The sequence below is a fragment of the Talpa occidentalis genome, unplaced genomic scaffold (genome assembly GCF_014898055.3).
Source record: "Talpa occidentalis isolate TD23 unplaced genomic scaffold, MPIMG_talOcc4v2.1 talOcc4.5, whole genome shotgun sequence".
NCBI classification, from domain to species: Eukaryota; Metazoa; Chordata; class Mammalia; order Eulipotyphla; family Talpidae; genus Talpa; species Talpa occidentalis.
This window is the reverse complement of record NW_023604861.1, coordinates 98,974,452-98,998,083: the sequence shown is the minus strand read 5'-3', so window position 1 is coordinate 98,998,083 and position 23,632 is coordinate 98,974,452. Positions and strand designations below refer to the sequence as shown.

Genomic DNA, 23,632 nt, shown 5'->3' with positions numbered 1-23,632 from the left:
GATGGCAGAGTTACTGTATATTATTTCAAGCGATCTGACCTAAGATTATTCTTTTATTCTTTTGAAACTGACCCCATTTGAGAAAAGAAGTTTAATGAGAATGGATTTTAAAATACGCCTTAGAGGACTTTATATCCAGAATGTGGTATGAGTTAGAAAAATTTGGAGAATGAGATGAGCCATTTTGGTGACTGGAGGGTAGATGATAATTAGGGTGCCTGTGGGGATTTTTTCCCCCCATCTGTTTGGGGTTCCTTGCCAGGAAGAGAAAACAGCCTGCAATTAAAAGCCAAACCAGAGTTGTAATGTCTGTGCATCTGACCTCAGGTGCCACCTCCCCACGCTTCCTCAGGAGAGATTACAGTGGTGCTGGCGTTGGCTGGTAGGCTGCCTTGGCACTTTCCACAGCTGATAAGTGGCCTGGGTTTCTTGTGGCTGACTTCTATGGTTCTGAAGTTCTCCATTCTAAATGCAACTCCTTATTCCCTAGCACATGTAGAACATGTTTGTCTTCTGTCCATGTGCATCTGTGAGTGCTTGGCCTCTCCTTCCCCTGTCGTCTTGGCCTGTGTGCTGAATAGAGGGACTCCCCTGTCTCCTGATCCAGCCCCTCCAGTCTCATACCTGGTCGATACCTGGCTGGCTGTCGTTGTACAGTGTGCGGGTCTCCACATGCTCAGGTACCAGTCCCTGGGTGTGCAGGACGTACAGTGCAAGGCGTTCTTTCTGAGGTCCCAGAAAAGGAGCTTTAGGGCCCTGGGGCTCTAAATTGGAGAGGATTGGGAGGAAGGGATCACAAGGTCATTAGTCCTTCCATTTCCCAGGTAGCTCCCCTCCCACCCCATTCCCTGATCCTAGCCTAGACAGTGGTGTTAGGTAACTTCTTTAAGGGGAGAGGGCCTTCAGAGGGGCTTCTACTGGCTTCAGAGGCCTAGATCTATGCTTTCTGGCAATGTGTTGTCCTTCTCACCAAAGCTTTGCAGTTTGAAGTTTCTCCCGTTGTAATAAACAGAGTCTTCCTCAGGGCTGAACTGAGGGGCAGGCAGCGCTTTCCGCTTGGCGTGGTCTTCCAAGAGGACGCTTGGGGGCATCTGATCCCGCCACCTGAAGGGCCCTGATCTGGGGATATGTGAGAGGAAAGGGAAAGAGGCTTGGGTCCTGGAGAACACTTTTCTTTGAGCTACAGGATGACCAATGGTGAAATCATGAGTGGAGGCAGGTTCAGGTCCTGATACCCTACCCCAGGATGCAAGCATTTCAGAAGGAGGCTGTGGGCTCACTCCTCCCTCCTCCCCTGCTCCCTTGCCCTGGTTCCAGTCCACTCTTACATGCAATAGGATTTGGAGAGCCCACAACGAGCTCCAAAGCTAGATAGGAGTCGGTTTTCAAGATCGATGACTGTGGTTCCAATCTTATCATCAGGTGACAATAGGTCAAAGTCATATAACTGGATCTCTAGGTCCTTCTCCAGGGGGATGGTGCAGTTCAGTTCAAACATCCTAGGGAGAAAGGTGTTGGAGGCGCAAAGACTGGGCCATATTACCTACATGCCTCCCTCTGGCATCCCAGCCCCATGCACCCATGCTCCACCCCCTTATTGGGTAATGGCGACTATGGAGAGCTGAGTCTAGGATGGCTCTTGTCTGCCAGTTGCCACCCCCCACTTATGGCTTAAAATAACTTTTAATAAGCCTCTGACAGGGAGGGCAGAACTAGGCCGCCCATCCATCCAACTTCCATCTGTTGAGCACCTAGAGTGTGTGAGATACTATGTTAGGAACTTGGAGGCTAGAAGGGCAGGCAAGGGTTCTTTTCCATCTGGACCATTCTCCTGGCATGGTGTGGAAGGGGAGTGGAGAGGCAGGACTGGGTGAGTGGGGGCGGCTCACATGCCAAAGATGGGATCCAAAGTATTGGCCTTGTACTCATCCCGGTTGCCAAGCGTTGTCTGTCCCAGTTTCAGGATCACATAAGCGTCACACTGGAGGTCAGACATAAGTGAGGGAAGGACAGGAAATGGAGAGTCTGGGTTGGTCAGGGAGGGTGGGAGGCCGGCGGAAATGAGCCCCTTGTCCCAGGTAGCGTCTGTGGGGACTTGGCCTTCTGGGTGTCGGCATCCGGAGGGAGCTCCAGGACACTGGGGTTTAGGGTAGAGCATGGGAGGTGCCTGGTCTGGGGGAGAGGGACTAGGAAGACAAGCCCGCAGCTGGGGTTGCGTGTTACCATGCCATTGTAGTCTTGGGGCTGCAGGTTACTTGCTCGAACCACGTATACCCGCACCACGCACTGCTGAGGGAAGTCCTCTTTCTCGGGCCCGGTCACAAACTGGCGCGGGGGTATAGGGGATTCTGGATTCTCAGGGAAGGGGTAGACACGGAAAAGGCCCTGTGTATGTTGGGAAGAGAAAGTATTGCCACCTCAGCTTGGCTGTGCCGGCCCAGCTCTGGCCCAACTGGAGGTGTCCCTAGTCCAAGCTCAAGAGAGAGAGGGTTAGGCTGAGAGTGGCAGGGACAGAAGGCTGTGGGGAGGGCAGTAGAGGCAGGAGCAGCAGGGGTGCTCTGCAGGGAATACTGTTTAGGAGGGGTGCTGGGTAGACGAAACTTGGTCACTAGGTGAACTCCCAGTTTCCTCCAATGTGAATTCTTCTGCCAGCATCCATCCTTTCAGGTTTGAACTTGTTCTCTCAGGTGCTCAAGGTGTTGAGAGGCCAGGATAGAACAGAACTGGGAGTGAGAAGACCCTCACCCTGCCTGTGTTAGAGGAGGTCACCCCCAATCCCTGCATGGGTTGGTGTCTGCTTCCTTACTTCCTCAACTGTTTTTCAAGCCTTTCCTGGCCCATCCTCATGAGGAGCACATAGAGCCAGGGCTCTTACTAGGGGTTCAGGAGACAGGCAGCTAAGCCAGGATAGACGCATACCTTGAACTCCCCCACTGCAGGGCTGTCCACCTTGGGCTGTTCCTGGTAGAGTTTGAAGGTCTGGCAGAAGTCCTGCAGGCCTTGGAAGGCTGGCACAGCCTCCAGCTCACAGTCATACACCTGTGGGAGAGTGTGTGGGGCCCAGGCTGGTGGGGAGAGCAGACCTGGCTTGACCTGAGGGGACAATTCCTGGGGTGAGTGCAGTCAATGGCCTAGGGTCAGCACTGGCAGCTGCAGGGCATGCAGGTGGAGGTATGGCCCAAAGTCTGGTAGAGACAATGGGCAAATGCCCTTCCCCCCCACCTTTATGCTTCCCAGAGGAACCAGGGCTAGGTTTGCTGGCCTCTCCTAGCAGGTTTTATTTCATCTCTCTCAGCAGCCTCCCATCCGTGGGGCCTCCAAACCTTCAGAGTATAGAAGCCTTTGTACTTGTATATCAGGGACTTAGGAGTGTCTCCTGTGGCCCAGAACAGCTTGCTCCACCAGTCTACCTCATGCTCATATTCATCCTGGCAGGGAAGAGGGGCATTCTGGCCATCAGAAGAAGGCACAGTGGCCTTCTGCCCAGGATCATGTCCCCCTACCCCTCACCCCCATCCCCGCTTTCCTGGGATGACCAGAATGCCATGTTCTTGGGGCTGAATCTACATCACCTCATGCTTGCTGGACTTGAACCAGAACTTTCCACAGAAGTGATCTAGGAGCTGAGAGATGAGCGCAGTGAGCAAGGGGAGCCCTAGCAGCCCACGGCCCACTCACCACCTGACTCCTTTGCACTTCACAGAGGCCCTTTAATTCAGACTGGGGGTGAGGACAGTAAGCGTAATTCTTAGTTCTCATTGCCCACAGTTTCAGTCTGAACTCTTGGAGGGCTCAGAAATGCAGAACCTCAAGCCCCTCCCTTGCCCCCAACCAGAATCTGCTTGTGTTCAGGATGCCCAAAGGATTCCTGTGCATGTGTGCATGCGAGTGTGGTAACCGCTGCTCTGGAGCTGTAGTTCAGAACCTTGAAACACTCTGGAATCACAGTGGGCGGGCAGGGTGGGGGGGAGTAGGAGGGATGGGTTGGCACTTGGACTAAAGTGCTGATGCCTGGTCCTCCCCCAGGTACTCTGATACAATTGGTCAGTGGCCTGGCTGTCAGAATTCTTTAAACCCTCAAGCAATTCTAATGTGCACTCTAGGTTGCGAATCCCTGCTGTAGACTTGTGTACGATTAGGCTTCACATTGCGTTACAGATGGCAGAACTGTGTTTCATCTACCTCCTCCCTCTGCAGGGATAAAGGTGGTTCCCTTTAAATGGTGTGGGAGAACATGGGGCCGCAAGCTCTTTACTCACCGTGTGGCACTTTCTCATAGTCAGCACTGTGTGGAGAAAGCGATCATGAGTCTCAGGAGGGGAGCCGAGTGGGGAAGAGGGATACCAACCCCACAGGGCAGCCAGGGCCTTGCCCACTCCCAGGGGAGGGTGAAGCCTGGGCAAGGGCACAGAGAAAGACCATACTTGGAAGCCGTTGGGACATGTAGTTTGCAGCCCAAGGGTCACAGAAGTAGGGTTGTAGGGAGTCAATGCTGGTCTGACCCACCACGGTCCGCTGGCCAAAGTCCTGCACATCCACCACCTTCAAGACGAGGGGCAGCACGTAGGTCTCCTCCACAGGCATGTACTGCAGCCCGAAGGAGAGACGGAGTGAGCCTCCCAAGAGAGGAGGGCTGCCCTAGGCCTGGCCTGAGGACTGCTTACCAGCGTGAGGAAGAGGACTGATTCCGTGAAGTTGGGGTTGGCCTGGAAGTTCCTGATGGGTTCTGTCTGCAGGGACTCTTCCCAGCATTCCACCACGAGCTGGGGGGAGTGCACCTGCTTCATGTTCCGCAGACCCCAGACCAAGAGCTGCCAGAACAGAGGAGGAGGGGGGACAAGGGGCAGGCAGTGCATCTGTAATGGGGTCCTGACCAGCAAGAGGGGTTGTCCTGGGAGGGGAGTGATGGTGCCTTAGAGGATGTGTTTGGGTGAAGTCAGGCTGAAGGCTCGCCCAGGTCGCCTGTCCTGTGAGGCATCTGTGCTTCTCAAGGCCTGCAGGCTGCTGTCCCCCCTCCATATCGTGCCCTTGGGTATCTTTCACTGACCTCCAGTGCCCCTTAGGTATTGTCCTTCCTTGCAGGCTGCCTTACCAGTTCTCAGGAGTGAATTCCTGAGGCTATCTTGTATCCCAGAGAACTCTGTGGCCATTCGGGAACCCAGCGCTCTGGATCTTACAACCGACAGACACTGGGTGCCCTGGGAGATGTCTTCAGGGGACCAGATAAGGAACCAGCCAGATTGCCTGATCTTAGGGAAGGCACCAGCAAAAGGGGAACCTGACCATCTTTTACTCTTGCCAGATTGGTGGCAACGCGCAGAGGTTCCAACGTGGGACTTCCATGCTACTCTCAAAAGAGAGGCGAGAGACATCAGGATCACCATTTGGGATCAGGCAGGGCCCCTATTCTGGCTCTACTACTCAGTCCCTGTGTCACTTTGCAGAGAATATATGTTTCTCAGAGCCTTGATTTCCTTCTCTGGAATGTAGTCCCTACTACTGCACAGGGGCAGCAGATAGCTCAAGATCTGCATTAAAAAAATTTAAACTGTTCAGAGCTTCTGCTCTTCATTTCTCTCCTCTCTCCCTCCATCATCTCACTTTGGGGTCCAAGCTTTGGATCACCGGTCATGAAGGCCCAATAGGGTCAGCAAAGAGAGCTCCCCAGTACTGGCTGCTCTGGACGATGCCTATGCCCTGCCCACCCTGCCCATTCCATCAGTACCTCAATAGCCATTTTCCTTAGGGTGGGCTGGATGCTCCTGGGGAGTGTGTAGAACCCATTCTTCCAAGGAACACTAAAGATTGGCACCTTCTCTCTGAGACTCTGAAGACATGAGGTGAGAGAACAAGGAGTCTGAGTCCCCTTTGGGCTGGTTCTGCTGTCCCTGCCCCCAACTCAAGCAGGTCCAACCCAGGAGGCTCCAGAGTCACATGGGTAGAAGCTGGCAGGGGAGATTGGGGACAGTTGGGTGACCTGGGCCACCAGGCCAGTGGTCCAGTTCCTAGGCCCCAGGCCTTCCCTACGGAGGTGGTGTTGGGGATGGAAGCTGTGGCAGGGGAGTGATGTGGGGGGCATAGAGCACCACACCCCTCATCCTCTCCCCTAGTACCTCAGTCTCCAGGATCAGCTCACAGGATGCCAAGATCTCCCCGTCTTCATCTCCCAACTCTCTTATAAGTGGGTGCCATCTCATGGGTGGCAGCATCCGCTTTTGGACATCCAGCCAAACCTCCGGGGGCCACATGCTCCGTCCCCATAAGCTCTCCTTGCCCTGTAGTGAAGTGGAAGCTCACATAACATGGAAGCCATGTCTGACTGGCCTGGATTCTGACACTCTAGGCTGAGAGCTGGCATTTAGTTTACGTGATGCTCTGTCAGTTAACCCCACTGAAGCACTTCCTATGTGTTCTCTAAAATGAAAGCCCCTCAGCAACTCAGTCCAGCCCACTCCGCCTTACCCAGGAGTCTCGCTGCCACAGTTCCAACACCACAAGTGGAGGGCTCTCTTTGGTGTCTTGGGGATTCTCATATAGGAGGAGATGCTGAAAGATGATTGTCTGGTCCCACGTTGGGGCTGCAGAGCTCCTTAGGATTTGGGTGCACTGGCTGTGGTTCAAGAAGATCACCCGTACGAAGGGTCCTGGGAAGTGGGGGAGAGGAAAGCGTTGTGTCTTTGAGCTGTCCAGTGAGGCTCATCTCTCCTCTGGCTGCTGCTGCCACTGGATCAAGTACCCAGGGAGGCCCAGATCAAGCAGCCACTGCTACTGCCAGCTACCCAGGTGACCTCAGTGTGAGCCTCAGAGCAAACGGCATATAACCAGAGGCCAAAGGTGATTTGCTTCATTTGCATCTGTTTCTCGACACCATGACTGAAGCCTGCACCTCACAAGGTAGAGGCCCCAGGGTGCCTCTGGAAGAATTTGGGGGTGCTGCATTTCCACTGCATCAGTGAGCAGCTTTGTCCTTGGAGAACATCTCCTGATGTGCCGATGCCCAACAGACAGCGCTCTCAGCAGACACCACTACCTGGGTCAGACCTTCATCTAGCAAGCTGCCCCCTACTAGCGTCGCCACTAACGAACTAACAAACAGGACAGGGCGGGAGCATGTGACTCACCTGAAACCTGTGGGTTCTCCCAGGACCAAGGGCAGGTTCCCTTCCACAGGACCGGGGATTGCCACCCTCTTCCCAGTCCTCATCTTCAACACAAAGGATGTGGAATTCCGAAGCCCGTCACCCTCCCTCTTGCCTTCACATCTCATCAGTCCTCTGCCAGGCAAACTCCTCCCTTTTTAAGGCTCAGTGCAGTGGTGCCTCTATGGGGTGAAGACTCCCCAATTTCCCTTCCCTGGATTCCACAGCTTTGGGGACACACTTCAAGAGTCCTGCCTTCTACTCCATGTTTTTGTGTCTTTTCCCCAAACCAGGGTCATGAGCTGGGAGTGGGGAGCTGGGGGATCTGTTATCCCCTTCCTTGTCACATTTTAACCCTGCTGGATGGCCACATCAGGGGGCCTGCTGGGGGTAGGAAGAGGAGTGTTTGCTGCCTACCCTGGAATGTCTGGATCTGGGTGGACATCTGTTTCCGGGCCTGGTAGATGTAGCAGAAAAGCTGGTAGTAGTGGGGCTCTGGGTAAGAAAGCAGCAGCATCCAGCACCTGCTTCCGGAAGCCCCATCTGCCCCTCCTCATGCCCTGCCCTCCAATGCTGGGCCTCTGGGGCCACCCATACCCTCTCAGTTACATGCTCACTGTTGAAGACACAGTAGATGAAGGGTAGGTTGGGTGCGTGGGGGGTCTCCAGGTACGACCTCAAGGAGTCCATGAATGATCTGGAGATACTCCGAGATGGCTTCTTGTGCGTTTCCATCTTAGCCTGATGTTCCATTTCCAACCTGTGTTCCTAGGACAATCTCTTCTCAGGTGTCTGGGTGTTTTCCCTGTCTCCTTTAGCCCAGGCCCAGTCCACCCTTTTCTGTCCTTCAAAGCCCAAGAATGTGGATCTGAGACCCAGAAGCCCCCCCTCTCTCACAGCCCCAAGCTGGGGCATCTCTGGCTGGTGGCCCACACCCAGGTCAGGCCCTGGCTCTCTGAGAAGTGAGGCCATGGGGGGTGGGAGGAGTCTTCCAGGCCACTGAGGCTTTACCAACGATCCCTCCAGGAGGAATATGGGTGCAACGTCCTTCTCTTTGTTGGGGGCCAGCCTGCGGTGCCAGCAGCGGCGACGGAACTGACTTTGAGGCTGAGGGTTCAGGTGGAACTTGGAGCCAAAGCTGCCATACTCCCAGCCCTCCTCCGCTGCTGGGCTGGACTGGTGCTGCAGGGAGGGGAGCATAGTCACCCTCCTGCCACCCGAGGTGGAACCTGTCTGCAGTCCTGGCTAGCTCTCTGCCCAGGCGGCCCCTCACCAGCTGCAGAAAGGAGAGGGTCTCCTGTTCGTAACTCAGGTTTCCACGGTCCCTGAAGCGCACCCGTGCCCAGCGCCGCCGGCGACATGAGTAGTAGGTCTTCTCCACCGAGTTCCAGACCTGGGGGAGCCCCGAGGGCGGGATCCCCACTCCATACTCCCAGCCTGCAGAGGCAGGACCATGCCTCTGGGTGCTCAGGTGCCCACAGGCTGGGAGGCTTAGAAAAGCCTGAGAGATGGGCCCCAGAAGGGCAGGCTAAAGTGGCAGTGCTGTCCCCCAGGTCCAGGCCTCTTTGAACCTGAGGTGTGGAAATGAACTTACGGTCATATTGTGTTATCTGGGTGAAATGGGTCCACTCCCTTCTTACGAAAGAAGAAGTTGCGGTTTGGAAACACCCTGTGAGCTACACAGCCCCAAAGTAGCGGAGCCCTTGTGTTGAGTGCAGGTCCACAGACCTCCAACCTGCTCTCGTCCCTGGGCTGCCTAGGGTAGACCCAGCTGACCACCAGATCTGCATTCAAGTGCTCAGGAGGCGCACACAGCCAGCCTGGCTCAAAACAAACCTGCATCTGTGGAAAGGGCAGAGGCCCTACTCTTTGGAGGCTGGGGAGGCCCCCTAGAAATTCAGACACATCCCACCCAGAACATGACTGTTCTGAGGCTGTGGGAAGTGTGGGTCCTGGCTGCTCCTCCTGCCCTTAGTCTGTAGCCAGACGACTGACCCTCGTTGTCCACTGCATGGTTCAGCTCCACAGTCCAGTTCTTCTTCACATGCCAGCCTTGGGGGCACTTCATGTTCTCCCGGGCTTCTACAGGCTGTCCATTCTGTGGGTGGAGAGGGCAGGCCAAGGGCAACTGAGTCAGGAGGCCACCTTCACTCTTTCCACACGTCCACTCACCTACCAAGCCTCCTTGGAGCTGCCTAGCCTTGCTTGCTCCTCCACATCCCCCGAGTTGGCTTCAGCCCCTGCTCACCAAATCAGTGTTCGGGATGGCTGCCGACACCCAGAACCCAGTGAGGTCTCGATGCTGGTTCTCGTACACCTCCTCTACCACCTGGCTCTTGTTGATGTCCACGTCCAGGAGGAGTCTGGGGGCAACAACACCCCAAGTTCCTAGCACATCTCTCTGGATTTACAGGCCCCAGGGGTTCTCTGTTGGCTGACCACTCTACCTGGAAGCCCCATTGCTCTAGGCAAGGCTGAGCAGTGGGACCTTAACACTCAGGGTAGGAGGGTGGGTAGGGCCCTCTGTCTTGTGCACCCCAACTCTCGGCAAGAGGCTACAGTGGCCATGTGCCTGCCTCTCTGGACGGCTACTAAGTAGCCCTCCCAGATGAGAAGAGTCAACTCCAGTGCTGCATGTCCAGGGCATATGGGCTCCAGACCCTGTACACCAGCCTTACCTCCTCTGAGGCTCCACTGTCCACTGCCCCTCCCAGTGCCATCCATAGGGTTCCTTGAAGTCCTCTTTGGGGAGGGCCTTGTGCCCCATGGCGTCTGAGAAGTTGGGGCAGTGATGCAGCCCCTGCTGCCCCCACTGGCCTTTGTACTTGGCTTCGTTCTCGTACTGGGAAAGGGGAGGCCATCAGTGCCTGCTGCCTACCCAGCACACAGTAGGGCCCTGCTCTGGACCCCCAACTCTAGGCTGTAAGCGCCTCTAGAAATGTTAATCTCAGGCAAGAACGGGCCATATGACGCGCGCGCTCTGGACTGCAGCTTGTGTTATCACTTCTCGGGCAGGCCTGCCTGAGGCAATTAGGTATGCATCCCCTGCGCTGTCTCTACCCTATCTAGGTGTTTACCCCAAAACCCAGAGATCACATCACTGCCCCCACACTGTTATTCAGCACAGGCAGACTGCATTCATCAAGCGCTCATCATGAGTCAGGTCCATGCCTCAAGTTCCCATTTCATACGTGAGGAGACTGAGCTTAGAGGTCCACTCCACCCCAGCTTGCTTAGCCAGTGCGGGTCAATATCGGGCAAATGCCTATTTTAGGGCCCAGTGTCCCGAGATGTGACTCATCCGCCCTATGGTGGTCTTGGGGAACCCAGTCCTGTTTCACTGCCTGTGCTGGCCTGGCTGCCTCTCAGCCTTTCCTTCCATGCAGCCATGTTCCCTGCCTCTGCAGTCCCTGCTCCCTGCCCTCCTCCCACATCCCCATTCCATCCCAGAGTCTCCAAGTCCTACAGAAGGGCTGACTGCATACTATGATATTCCTGGCCGCAACATGCATCTAGGAATCACAGAAATGTGCTTTAATTCAGTAAAGTAAACAGCTTGAAACTCAAAACTTTCTTTCTGCTGTCAGAGTCTTCTGAGCAATGTTCTCCCCCAGGGAGAAAGCGCTCTCCACTCCCTTCTGATTGTGGGGTAGTCTCTGGCTGGCTGCTCAACCCTTACACCCCATGCCACCCTGGGTTTATGATTCTGTGGCAGATGCCTCATCTCCATTTCCTCTGATCATTTCAGGCCTCCTCTTCCCCAACCACCAGACTGGCCCGAAGGCCCCAGCTGGCGTCTGCAGCGTCCCAGGCTGCCATGTTGGTGATGGGTGAGGCCTCCTGCAAACTGAAGCCTTGCTCACTTCACATGCCCTGGGATAACTGAGGGAAACTCCCAGTAAACCTCCAGGGAACCACTTGGCTGCCCCTTCTGCAATCACTCGCTGTGGTTCACCCACCAGGGTCCCTGAGCTGGTGTCTGAGGTGGCTTTGGTTTCTGCCACCTTCCCGTCAGACCCCTCTCACAGTCCTCAGATCCTGCCCTGTCCACTCACCGTCTCCGCGTACACCACCATCTCGCCCCTGCGGAGCAGCTGCAGGGCCTTGCTGTCCATCACGTTGCCCAGCCACATGCAGACTCGGAGGTGGGCCGGGAGCATGTCCTTCTGTCCTTCACCCTCTGGGTACTGAGCCAGAGGCAGGTCAACCCCACAGGGGCAGGGGCATGAGTGAGCAAAGGCACACACATCTGCCCCTTCACCCTGAGACCCAAGAACAGGGATATCACCCTGAGCTGGGTTCCAGGGCTAAAATGTGAATGGTACAGATTCCCTGCCTGGCAGAGTGGGAGAGGACGTGCAAAGGGTTACACTTCTGGGCCCATGGACATCGGAGAGGCTGGTGAGGGTCAGGGGAAGGGGGCAGTGCAGGGAGGACTCCACGAAGGACCGGTGACAATGGTGGCATTGACAACAGTGCTAGTGATCCCTTTCTGTAACAGCCCCCACCCCAAGTGCTGAATGAGCAGTGTCTGTTTCTATTCACACACACCACCACGGGGTGGGCACTGTTACCCCCAGGACATTCACAGAGGAACAGACTATGGCTTGGACATAGTCAGGAGTTGGCCAGGGTCCAGCCAAGCCAGTGAGTGGTAGAGGCAGGATTCAGGTCTCAGTCTTGCAGGCCGAGGGCTCAGATATGTATGGAGGGGCCTTCCACTACAGTGGAAGGGGAAGCCAGGCAGGTTTGGGGTAGGTTTGGGAAGCCCAGACAACCTGAAATTGAGTCTTCTTTAGGAGGCAATGGGGAGCAAGGAGAGCCTCTGAGAGGAATAAAGGATAAGTGCCCCCCACCTGCCTTGGTGAGAAGAGGGCTTGCCCATGTTGGTGGTCAGCTAGCTTTATTGCAATCTGCATCTCATATTCTGGGCTGGTGCTTAATCCTCATAGGCATGAAATACTTTGGATTTCACCCAATAGTGGTTCACAGAACAGAAGACAAGGGGCTGGGCCAAGTGTGGCATGAGGATGAAAGGGGAGACAAATTCAAGGAACACGAGGGACGTGAACAGGCATCAGCCACATGCTCACGGTCACAGACCCCTGCTTTGCCCTCACAACTGTTTAAACTCCAGGTTACCTGGTAAAGGACCCAGGACGGAGGAAGTGGGATGTCCTTGGGGAGACTCATGGGGATTGCCTCAAGACTTAAGGGGTTCTCATTTGGGGTGTGTCTGGGCCTGCTCCTCCCCTGAGGACTGGGCAAGCTGAGACTCACTGTTTCCCACCTGCAGGAGAAGGGTCTGTGTCTTCCCACAGAATCTTCCAGAATAAAGGGTCCCCGCTGGGGAGAACAAGATGCTGTGGGCGGGCACCTGTGCGAAGGCCACCGGCTGCTCATTGGCCATCAGCCAGATCATCACGTCCGGGATGCTCACCTGGGGCTGCCAAAGCAGGAAAGCATCAGGCATGCATGTATGGCTGGCTTTGAGGCCTGCTCCCCAACCCGTGTGCCCAGTGCCCACCTCAGGGAGCACAGCATTGAGGCGGTACAACCAGCTCTCCACGGTGGCTACCATGTTCCTGCGCTTGGCTTCCTTGGCGCTTTGAGCCAGTTCCTTCAGGAGGTGGTTGCGGAGCTGCCACCTCTTCTTGTCCAGCTCAGTGGCTTTGGGCTGATGGGTCATGCAGGGCAGAGGGCGCCTGTGGCCAGGACCAGGGAGGAGAGAGGCTGGGACTTGTCCCCACTTCCCAAACAACCACCCTGCCTTAGAGCAAAGCTCTTCTTAGCCTACCTTCTGATGTCCTGGCCTACCTTCCTGGCCTACCTTCTGATGTCCTGACACGGGTGTACTTCCCACCCCTCTTCAGGAATCCTGCTCACTGCCAGCCTGGCCCATGAGTTCTCATCCATCCCCTCCCATCTTCCCAGCCCCACCACATGCCAGGCCTGCGCTCAGGAATCACCCCTGGAAGGGGATGTGAGCCAAGAGACAGGGCCAACCAAGCCTTGGGGGTTGGGGTGGGGATCTCAGAGGGCTATGGGGCTAGGAGAGGCCTTAGGATGAATCTGAACAGGCAGCACCTGAAGAGGGTGCTATGGGTAGAGTAGCAGCAGGAGGGGAGGTGTGTGACCCTGATGTGCAGGGCTTGTCTGGATAACAGAAAGAGGCAGGACTTTGTGGGAATGTCAGGTTGAGTGTGGGGACAGCAGGGAAAATGCTGGCAGTGGGGGAGGTCAGGCCTGAATGGGAGAAGAGAAGCACCTCTGTTTGAGTTTCAAGCATGGAAAGGATTTGGGCAGAGCTTGTATTTCCTGAGGAGGTAGAGTGAGGTGGGGGAAGGTGGCGGCGTGGAGGGTGGAAGGCTGCTTTGAATGGCACTGGTCTAAGCTCCCCTTGTCAGCCACTGATCGAGCTCATCCCCAGCCCCAGTGGGCCTGCCCCACTCCTACTTGCAGTCCTCCGCCAGCTCCTTCAGCAGTTTCTTCCACTGGGGGAGCAGAGCTGGGTCCCTGGGATTCCTCATGGATTTCAGGGTGTCCAGATTTGCTTTCTGTGCAACAGGAAAGAAGGGGCAAGGGAGCATGGGGTTCACCTAGGATGGGTTACAGGACTGACTGACCCAAGATGCTTTCAGTCAGGACGAGGGGACCTTTGAGGGGTAATCTGGGTATGTTAGTCCAAAGCTGTAGCATGTTCCTGCAAGGTTAGGATCCCCACACACCCTCCCACTGCCCCATAGAAGAAGGGTGATGGGGGGAGTTAGGATGGCCTGGGTCATGAAGTTGTACAGAGTCCTGACTCCAGGCTTTCTTCCTGTGGGCATAAGGAAGTCATGTCTGAGGTTCTCCTGCCTAAAACTGTTCAGTTGCTTTCCCTTCTTCTTCTTCTTCTTCTTTTTTTTTTTTTTAAGATTTATTTATTTATTTATACAAGCACTGGGTACAGTCAGAAGCACGGGAGGGCGAGATAATTCACCAGAGCCAGAGCGGGGAGAAGAACAGGCAGAAGGACCGAAGTACACTGCTGAGGGGAGCAGAGGGCGCGGCAGGCGAGGTCTGAGCGTCATGTGGGACCCTCGCTGGTGGCCGGGGATCAAACCAGCGCTGCAGAGGCTGCGGGCAGCTTCGCAGCCCAGTGTTCAACCGCTGCGCCACCAGGGGATGCTTTCCCTTCTTAATAGACACCTAAAATCTTTTATGATCTGACCCTTCCCAGCTTCTCCATGTCACTTCCATACTCCCACCACCCCCAAATTTGGCTTTCACATTATACCATCTCTGTTCCTACATTGCCCCCAGCAAACTCCTCATTTTTCAAGACTCTACTCAAATGTCACTTCCTTTACGAGGATCTCCTCTGGTTCTCCTCTCTTCATCTCCGCTCCTCCACCCCCAGGCTCGGCTCCTATAGCTCCTGCAGCTCTCTCAGCCCTAGCTGCACCACATAGTAACTGTCTGGTTAGTGGTGGTGAGACAGGGGCAGCTTTGTGTCTTCAGGGCCTGGCCGTGTAGCAGCATTTCCACCTCAATTGGTGTGGAATGCATGAGAAAGCTGAGGGACCAGCTTCCTGACAGACTCATTTCCCCTCTGCCAATGGTCTGGCCCTCCCCTGCAGCCCTCTTGCGCTTACCAGGCGATCCCGAGTGATGTGGAGGAGGTTGAGGCAGTTCATGCGGAAGCTGACGTCCTCCCAGTAGGAGGTCACGGCCACAACAGGCTTGGTGTTGTACCAGGGCACGTAATGGTAGAAGTTTCCTGAGACATAGACACACACGCGAGGTGGGGGGGTCTGACAGGCTCTGGGAGATCTCCCTTCACGGTCTCCTCTCATAGACCTTCTTTCTGAGCTGCTTCATTCCCAAAGGATGTGACCTGCTCGTTGTCCTAACTGAACCCCTCCTACCCGAGCAGGCCAAGGGCCACTTGAGCAGGTGTTCATTTGATAAACTCAGTGATCTTGTCACACCTTCATCGTGCTCGGTGTGTCACCAGCCTTTCCAAGTCTCCAGTTTGTACAAGTGGAAAGTCCAGGCGGGTGATGGGCAGTAGTTCGCCTGAGGTCACACAGGCAAGCAGCTGCAATGCAGGTATCACCAGAGCCGCATGCCCATAACCTCGGGGGAGATGCTGAGACAAGGGGCACACCTGAAGCAAGTTGTTGATTCTGGGTGTTCTGTGAGGTGGGAGAAGGGGCCCTGAGTTCAGTGAGGAGGTTTGGTTGGGGTGGGCGGACATCTAACCCAAAGGGTCTGCAGGGCAGAGGAGAGGGGCAAGCATGGTGGACTGGGTTCTCTGGCAATGTTCCTTACTGAAATGAGGGGGATGGGTATAGGTGAATGAAACACAAGTGATTCTTTTTCTGAATGTATGGCTGAGTTAGCATAAAAGGAAGAAGTCCACAGCAGCCAAAAATAAAGTGAATGCAGAAACCCTGTGAGGCAAGCAGAAGCAAAGCTGACCTCTGTCCTCTGAGTTTTCAGCAAATCTTAGTGAACTTGCAGTTTTCTTTTTTTCTCTTTAAGATTTATTTATTTATGCATACAAGAACTGGGGGATAGGCCAGAGGTGCGGGGAGTAGGGGGGTGAGAGGATTCACCAGAGACAGTTAGGAGCAGAAAAGGCAGATTGACCGGAAACACACTGCTGAGGGGGAGCAACAGTGCATTTCAATAGATCTGCTTGTTCTGCTCCCCATTCTTTCTCTGGTGGATCCTCTCACTCCCCACACCTCTGACCTACACCCCAGTTCTTCTATGTATAAATAAATAAATCTTTTTAAAAAAAGAATTTAAAAAATAGTGGGGGCCAAAAAGACAAAACAAATAGATGAAATACAGTATAGCAAATGTTCGGAAATTCTATGGAGAAGAACAAAGGGGAAGGAAGGTCAGGCCAAGATTTTTAAAAATAGAATGGTATCCTAAGATGTCTCCTAGAAGATTTAGAATAAATTATGCAGAACACAGCCCAGAGAGATGAAAAATATGGAAAATAAATTTTTAAATAGGAAGAACAGTGAGAAATTTTACAGAGGATGAAGTGAAGTTGAGGAAATATAAAAGAGATTAGCAGAGGCAATTTTCAAAGAGAAAACATCTTATAATTTTCTAGAATGGTTGGAAGACACCAGTTTCAGATCTTGGCACTGAGTAAGCCATTAGAATGATAAATAAGCAGAGATGATGACTGGGGTTTCTCAGATTATGAGCGTGAGGATACAAGATGGCAATTTTCCTCTTCTACTTTGGACAGCATACAAAAGCAACAAGGAGAAGGAAAATAACTCCATTTTCAGCAAAACAAAGAGGCAGATATAATCTGCAGACTCTAAATACACATAAGAACAGCCAAAAGCAACTCTGATTGCGGGAGAGGCCCTGAGGAGTCAAGTGCAACAGAGGTCACCTGGGGGGAATGAATAGTAAGACAGACAGCTGGAGGCACAGCTTGATGGGAGCAGAATACAGAAAGTGCCAGCAAAAATATACTTCCAGAATGAACTCAAGACTCAATGAGGAAATATGAGCCGGCAAAACTCGAAAAATAAGCAGAAGCAAAACAAAAAGATTATAGAAAGGGGAACAACATAAAAAGAAGCCCAAATGATATTAGACCTTCCTAATTTCATGTAAGGCATAAAAATAAGGATAGAAATAGGGCCTCCCCGGTGGCGCAGCCGTTGAGCGCTGGGTTGCGAAGCTGCCCGCAGCCTCTGCAGCGCTGGTTCTGTTATAGGACAGGGAGAGGGGCAGCCCAAACCCCACAAACCTGCCTATTCTAAATGGGTTCTGCCATCCGCCGCATCAACACAAAACATGAGACTTTAATGGGAAGGAACTTTAATAAAACTAGGAAACAATACAGGTAAGGCAGAGTCTAGTTTCTAAGTGAAGCACCCAAAGTTACCCGTCCCCTCGTGGGTAAAACTCCATCCAAATGGGATTGGCCCAGAGCAAGGCCCCAAAGCCTGCTACAAGTCTAAAGCATCTTCCAGTGGGGACCCACAGAAAAGGGTCACAAACAACCGGACAAGCCCGGAAGGAAAAGAGCAAAATCAACATCAAGATAAAAGCTGCCATTGTCACCTCCCCACGGGTCTCACCCACATCTGTGTCACCCCGTCCACGACCAAAAGACAAGCGCAGTTTCTTCACGTGTCTCTAGGCTCCATGTGCCTCCTCCAGGTCTCCTGGCTCCATCCTGCTTCCTTCCTCAGTCTCTTCTGCAGCTTCTCCTCTTCCTGCTCAGCTCCACCCTTCCTTGGGTGGGGCAAGGAACCTGAACCTCCCCCTTTCCTGGGGACCACCCTGTTACAGTTCGAGCCCTGCTCCCCGGCTGCTCCCCGGCTGCTCCCCAGCTGCTCCCCGGCTGCTCCCCGGCCACCGGCGGAGGGTCCCACATGGCGCACAGACCTCTCCTGCCGCCCGCTGCTCCCCTCAGCAGTGTACTTCGGTCCTTCTGCCTGCTCTGCTCCCCGCTCTGGCTCTGGTGAATTCTCTCACCCTCCCGCGCTTCTGACTGTACCCAGTGCTTGCATAAATAAATCTTTTTAAAAAATCTTTAAAAAAAATAAGGATAGAAATAATAAAAGCAATGGAATAAAATGGAAACCACCAAAAGGATCAGGGAGAAATGACCAATATAGGCAAAAGCCAAGGAGAATTGTTAAACCTGTAACTGGAGCTCCTCAAATAAAAAACCTAAACAAAAGAACAAATTATTTTAAAACATAATTTGAAAAAACTCACGTATAAGGAAAAAGGATAATCTTTTTAACAATTGGTACTTGAAAAGTAAGACATTGGTATATGAATTAATTCAAATGGATTACAAATCTAAAGTAAGAAATAAAACTATAAAATGTTTAGAAAAAAAATAGGAGAAAAATCTTCATGACCTTGGGTTAGACAAAGAGTTCTTAGATACAACACCATTAAAAAAAAAAAAAAAACTCTATCCAAATTAAAAATGTTTGCACTTCAGGGCCTCCCCGACAGCGGTGGCACAGTACGCTGTGAATCTGTCCGCAGCCTCTGCAGTGCAGGTTCAATTCCCAGATGGCCAGGGAGATTCCCACATAGAGCGGCAGACCTCTCCTGTCTCACCCACTGCTCCTCTCAGCAATGTTTTCGGTCCCTCTGCCTGTTCTGCTCCCCACTCTGTCTCTGGTGAATCCTCTCACCCTCCAGCGCCTCTGGCCTAAATCCCAGCTGTTGTATAATAAAAAATAAATCTTTAAAAAAATGTTTGCACTTCAAAAGATACCATTAGGGGAAAATGAAAAGACAAGACACAGACTATTTTTAATCATATACCTGATAAAAGATTTGTATTAATTTTTTATTTATATATATTTTGCAGCATTGTTCATTTTTAAACAATGTTTGCTTCCCCCCACCCTCAGGTGTATTCCCCATAGAATTTCCTTCAACAATTCACTCATGCACCATCACCACAGTCCCCTGTGCTCCTCCGATAAAAGATTTGTATCCAGAATACATAAAGAACTCTTATAACCCAATAAGAAAACAACCTAATTAAAAAATGTCCAAAAGGTTTGGACAGACATGAACAAAGATGATATATGAAAGATTAGTAAGCATAGAAAAAGATGCCCGGCATCATTATATATCAGGGAAATGCACACTGAAACCACAATGAGATACACGCCCACGAAGATGCATAAGAGGCAAAAGCAAACATTGACAACAATCAAGAGAAACCAGAACCATCACTCTTTGCTGAAGGAATATAATTGGTGCAGATATTTTAGAGAAGTTTATCGGTTTCATAAAGACCATTCTTCATCTAAGTATCTACTCAAGAGAAATAGACTGATGTGTCAACACAAAGACATGCACACAAATATTCACAGCAACTTTATTCATAATAGACAAGAGGTAGAAGTGGGTACGACATCCATCAACTGATGATTGGGTCTGCTCACGGTAAGTGGTGCATCGGTACAAGGGGAGACTAACTAGTTGGCAAGAGAGAGGAATGAAGTTCTAATATGTACTACAGCATGAATGAACCTCAAAAACATGCAAGTGAAAGAAGCCAGATGCAAAAGCCTACATATTGTATGACATATCCAGGAAAAGAAAAAATATCACAAAAAAAGACATGAGTTAGGAAACTTTAAGAAACTGCAAACATCTAGAAGAAAACATGAGAGAATTCCTTAATAAAACTGGAGTGGAAAGGGCCTTTCTAATTATGGTCAAAAACCAGAAGCCACAAATGAAATAATTGAGTACATTAAGAAATGTCTGCATGGGAAAAAACACCTTCAACAAAGATTTGAAACAATTATGGGGAATACATTTACAGCTCCTATCATAGAGACCTCATCTTCTTAATATATGAAGCGGCCCTACAAATCAACAATGACAAACATCCAAATAGAATAAGGGAAAAAACCTGTATGAACAAGCAGTTATCAGAAAAAGAAATATAAATTACTTTTAAACATTGGAAAACATGGATGTCTAACCTCACTGGTTATCAAAAGAATATGCTATAAATACACTAAAATACTATTTTTATCTACCAGACGTACAAAAAAGTTTAAACCAGATTTTGTTGCTAAAGCTCTCACGTGTTGCTGGTGGGAGTGTAGAATGGTGCAGCCTTTTGGAGGATTCTGGAGTCAGGGTCCGACAGGAAGAGAGAAAGACCCAAGCTAGATATTTGAAACAAAGGGAATTTGATAGAGAAAATTTGTTGAAGGGTCAAGTGATCATAAACAGGAAAGGAGTTATTCAGAGACTCGTAACAGGAGGAAAAAAGTACTCCTTCTGGGACTGGGGGACAGAGGGAGAAAGTGGTGAGACCGAGACAGGTGCACAGCCCCATCATTGATGCTGCTGCCCAGGGGGCTGGAGCCACCAAGACTAGATGCCCCACCAGCCATGAGACTGCAGAGGAGGGGCTTCCTGGCCAAGGCTGGAGTCACGGGGAGTAGGCAGTCAAAAACTGGGATCTCATTCTCATATTATCTAATGAGAGTACAATTTAGTATAATTACTTTTGCTTTGAATTTCTCTTCTACTCCTGAATCAAAATACTGATACATGCAACATATCTAAAATGCTATGCTTAGCCAAAGAGGCCATAGAAAAATGGGGTACCATAGATGTGATTGCATATACGTAAAGTTGCAAGACAAGCAAAATCTACAGTGATTGCAACCACAGTGAATGCCCCTAGGGGTTGGAGTTGGGATGAACAGGCACACGTGACAGCTTTCTTGGATGATGGAATTTTCTACATATGGTGGTTACATGTTTGTCTAAATTCATCGCATTGTACACTTAAAATCTGTGCATTTTATTGTTTATAATGAATACCTCAATAAAAAGTCACTATTAAGAGAATTAAAAAAAAAACAAGTCCCAAGAAAGAAAAAATCAAAATCAGCAAACAACTATGAACCAGAGACACACTATGGAGTCACCGGTGGGGGGCGGGGAAAGAAGGGATTGGGGTCAAAATAAGGGTGTTGCAATTGTATGGGGAATATAAAAATAAAATTAAAAAAAAGAAAAAGAAAAAAAAATCAAGTCCCAAACCTGAGAAGATATTTACTACACATGTCTGACAAAAGTTGGTTTCCCAGAAAAGATATACAAATATAAAAAAGGTATAAATCAATAAGAAAAATACAGCCAAACAGAATAGTGAAGTTTTTTTACAGATGAGGGAAAATAAATGTTTGAAAATATATGAAAAGATGCTTGATCTTCATTTACAATCAGGGAAATGTAAATCTAGACCTTATAAATACCATTTCACAGGCAGCAGACTGGCAAAAATTAAGACTGGACAACATCAAGTACTGATGAGAACTCAGAGTAGTAGACATTCTCATACCATCTGATGAGAGCATAATTTGATATAATTACTTTTGCTTTGAATTTCTCTTCCACTCCTGGGTATATAATTTAGAGGAGGGTTCTCACTTGTGACCAGGAATCACATACAAGAATGTTTATGACAAAATTATTATAGTTAAAAAAAAAAGATAAAACCTAAACATTGGCATATACCACATAACTTGTGATGTAACCATACAGTGGAATATATACAAAATGAAAATGAATTTCAGCTCTACATACTAATATAAAATATGTAATGCTTAGCAAAAAATGCAAAACAGAAGAACTCAGACTGAAAGTGTCCATTTATATAAAATATGAAAATAGAATGCTGTCTAGGGTTGCCTTCATAGGTAGGAAGAATTAAAAAGAAAAGCAAGGGTATGATTATCACAAAGGTTGGGATCATTGTGATTTCTTTAGTTAAATATGCCTTCTAAAATGATGCCAATTTTCTATCTTTTAAGCTGGATGGGGAGTTCATGGGTAATGATTTTATTCTTCTTTAAAGTGTACATATACATTCTACATACTTTTTGTATATATATATATATATTTCAAAATTTAAAAATAAGTAGAACGTTATGCTAAGTCAAAGAAGTCACCCAGAACTATGCATTGTATGATCCCACCTATAATAAATGATCTGAATAGGAAACTATAGAGACAGAAACTAAATTAGTGGTTGCTAAGGTTGGGGAAATAGGGGAGATATAGAAAGTGTAGGGCAGAACAGTGTTTCTTTTCGGGGTGATGAAAATATTCTAAAATTGACCATGGTGATGGTTGCATGATTCTATTAATATACTAAAAACCACTGAATAATATACTTGACATGGATGAACTGTATAGTATATGAATTATATTTCAATAAAGATGCCTTTTTTTTTTACAGGTAAAGAACTAGGATGCACAGAAAAGCTCTCAGATGGATGATAAGATGATGATGATGACAAAGATGAATGTGAGACCGTATCCCTCTAGAATTGTGGTTCTCAAAGTAATATACCAGCATCTGAATCACTGGCAGGGCTTGTTAAAACAGATTGCTGATTCTGACTTTCTGCTTCTGTAGGTCTCAGGTGGGGCCAAGAATCTGCATTTCTAATGGTGAAGCTGTTGCTGCTGGCCCAGGAACTGTATTTGAGAATTGCTACTCTAGTGTTCAACATAGGTGTGTCCACTAAGTATTGGATGAATGGGTGCATGGGTGGTTGGTTGGGTGTTTGGGATGGTGGATGGGTGTTTATCAAATGAATGAGTTGGTGGATAAATAGATTAATAGATAGAAGGGATAGACAAATGAGATGTTTCATGGTTGGGGGTTCAGTGTAGCAGTGGAGAAAATGGGGATAGGGGAGTTGTACACCAAGAAAACACTATGATCTTGTGACCCTTTTAGGCGTTAGCTCATGGAACTTCATATGCACTCTACTCTGGCTGGGCTGGACTATTACCATCGTATATCACCGGGCTGTACTGGGTGGTTGAGACTAGAGGCTTGTAGTTCTGGTCCATCTTGTTTCCATAGTGACCGATGCTGACCTCAAATTGGATCAGGTCCTTAAAGTTGGGCATCATGGTGCAGGAAAGGAAGATGACACATAACCCATACTTTTGGCGGTTCTTGTGCTTCTAAAACAATAAGCCAAGGATGAGCAAGTCTATAGAGACAGATAGGGATGCAAGAACGAGGTGCTCTATGTCTTTCAAAAGTCATCTTTGCATCTCTTTTGAGTAAGTTAGGTAAACCATCATTGAATACCTACCCTACTCCAAACCCTGTTTTGACTCCCTCTCACCTGGCTATGCAAGGGCAGTTCCTCAAACCTCCATCATGGTTCCCTCTACGCAGCCTCCTCTATTTTCTTTCCTTCCTAACACCTGTCAGGAGGATCTTCTCCCTGGCCAGGTTCTGCACTGAGTTGGGTCCCTCCACCCCTCTCCTTTTTGCATAAACACCTTCCTTGAATGAAGTCAAGTATGGGCAGGGGTGTGTGGTGGGGGGGGCTGCTCAGCAGTGTGCATCTACTTCTTTCAAGTCCTCTCCTCCCACTATGCCTCTCATCTGCGTGGGGTTGTCTGTCGATCATGCTGACCACTCTTTCATTTCTACTGCCCTACTCCCACATGCTTCCAGCCACTCACTAGCTTCACTAGCTTTGGGTACCCCTGTCCTTAAAAATCACCCTCCTGTCCCCCTCTGAGCTTTATTTAGGTACTACCTCATCTTGTCTCCCCCTCCATTCAGAGTGCCATCATCCTTTCTGCAACTCTCCCCCTGGGAGCTGCCCCAGGCTCCCTTCTAGATTCCTCTGCCTGCTGTCTCTCAGGCTGTGGCCACCCAAGAGGCTCCAGCCTCAGCTCCCTTCTCCTTTCAGTCTGCCTTCCCCCACTTTTCCCTCACCCCACCCAGGAACTGCGGAACCTCAGAGCATGCAGATCCTACCCTGACACACGCATCTCTACCTGGCCGCCTCAGGCACTGTTTGGCGTAATAGATGACTCACAAGCACAGGTCAAGGTGGGAGTCATCATCTCCCCCAGACCTGCTGCTCCTCAGGGACCCTGTGTGTTAGCACAGGCCACCCCTGACCACCTTGTCA

The 23,632-nt window shown here is 50.4% G+C and overlaps 1 protein-coding gene across 1 annotated transcript in view; it reads right to left on the bottom strand.

Moving 5' to 3' along the window:
• The window catches only part of FER1L5 (fer-1 like family member 5), a 48,345-nt gene that overhangs the window by 3,095 nt on the left and 21,618 nt on the right, over positions 1–23,632 (bottom strand). The window contains 26 exon segments of the mRNA XM_054701880.1: positions 625–764; positions 971–1,119; positions 1,329–1,499; positions 1,890–1,981; positions 2,224–2,385; positions 2,920–3,039; positions 3,324–3,428; positions 3,573–3,623; positions 4,260–4,285; positions 4,425–4,587; positions 4,665–4,811; positions 5,726–5,827; positions 6,114–6,275; positions 6,463–6,644; positions 7,557–7,634; positions 7,757–8,321; positions 8,413–8,576; positions 9,135–9,237; positions 9,388–9,502; positions 9,818–9,981; positions 11,195–11,326; positions 12,430–12,585; positions 12,667–12,844; positions 13,596–13,696; positions 14,777–14,901; positions 22,484–22,661. Of these exon segments, the coding sequence (XP_054557855.1) occupies positions 625–764; positions 971–1,119; positions 1,329–1,499; positions 1,890–1,981; positions 2,224–2,385; positions 2,920–3,039; positions 3,324–3,428; positions 3,573–3,623; positions 4,260–4,285; positions 4,425–4,587; positions 4,665–4,811; positions 5,726–5,827; positions 6,114–6,275; positions 6,463–6,644; positions 7,557–7,634; positions 7,757–8,321; positions 8,413–8,576; positions 9,135–9,237; positions 9,388–9,502; positions 9,818–9,981; positions 11,195–11,326; positions 12,430–12,585; positions 12,667–12,844; positions 13,596–13,696; positions 14,777–14,901; positions 22,484–22,661 (3,831 nt within the window).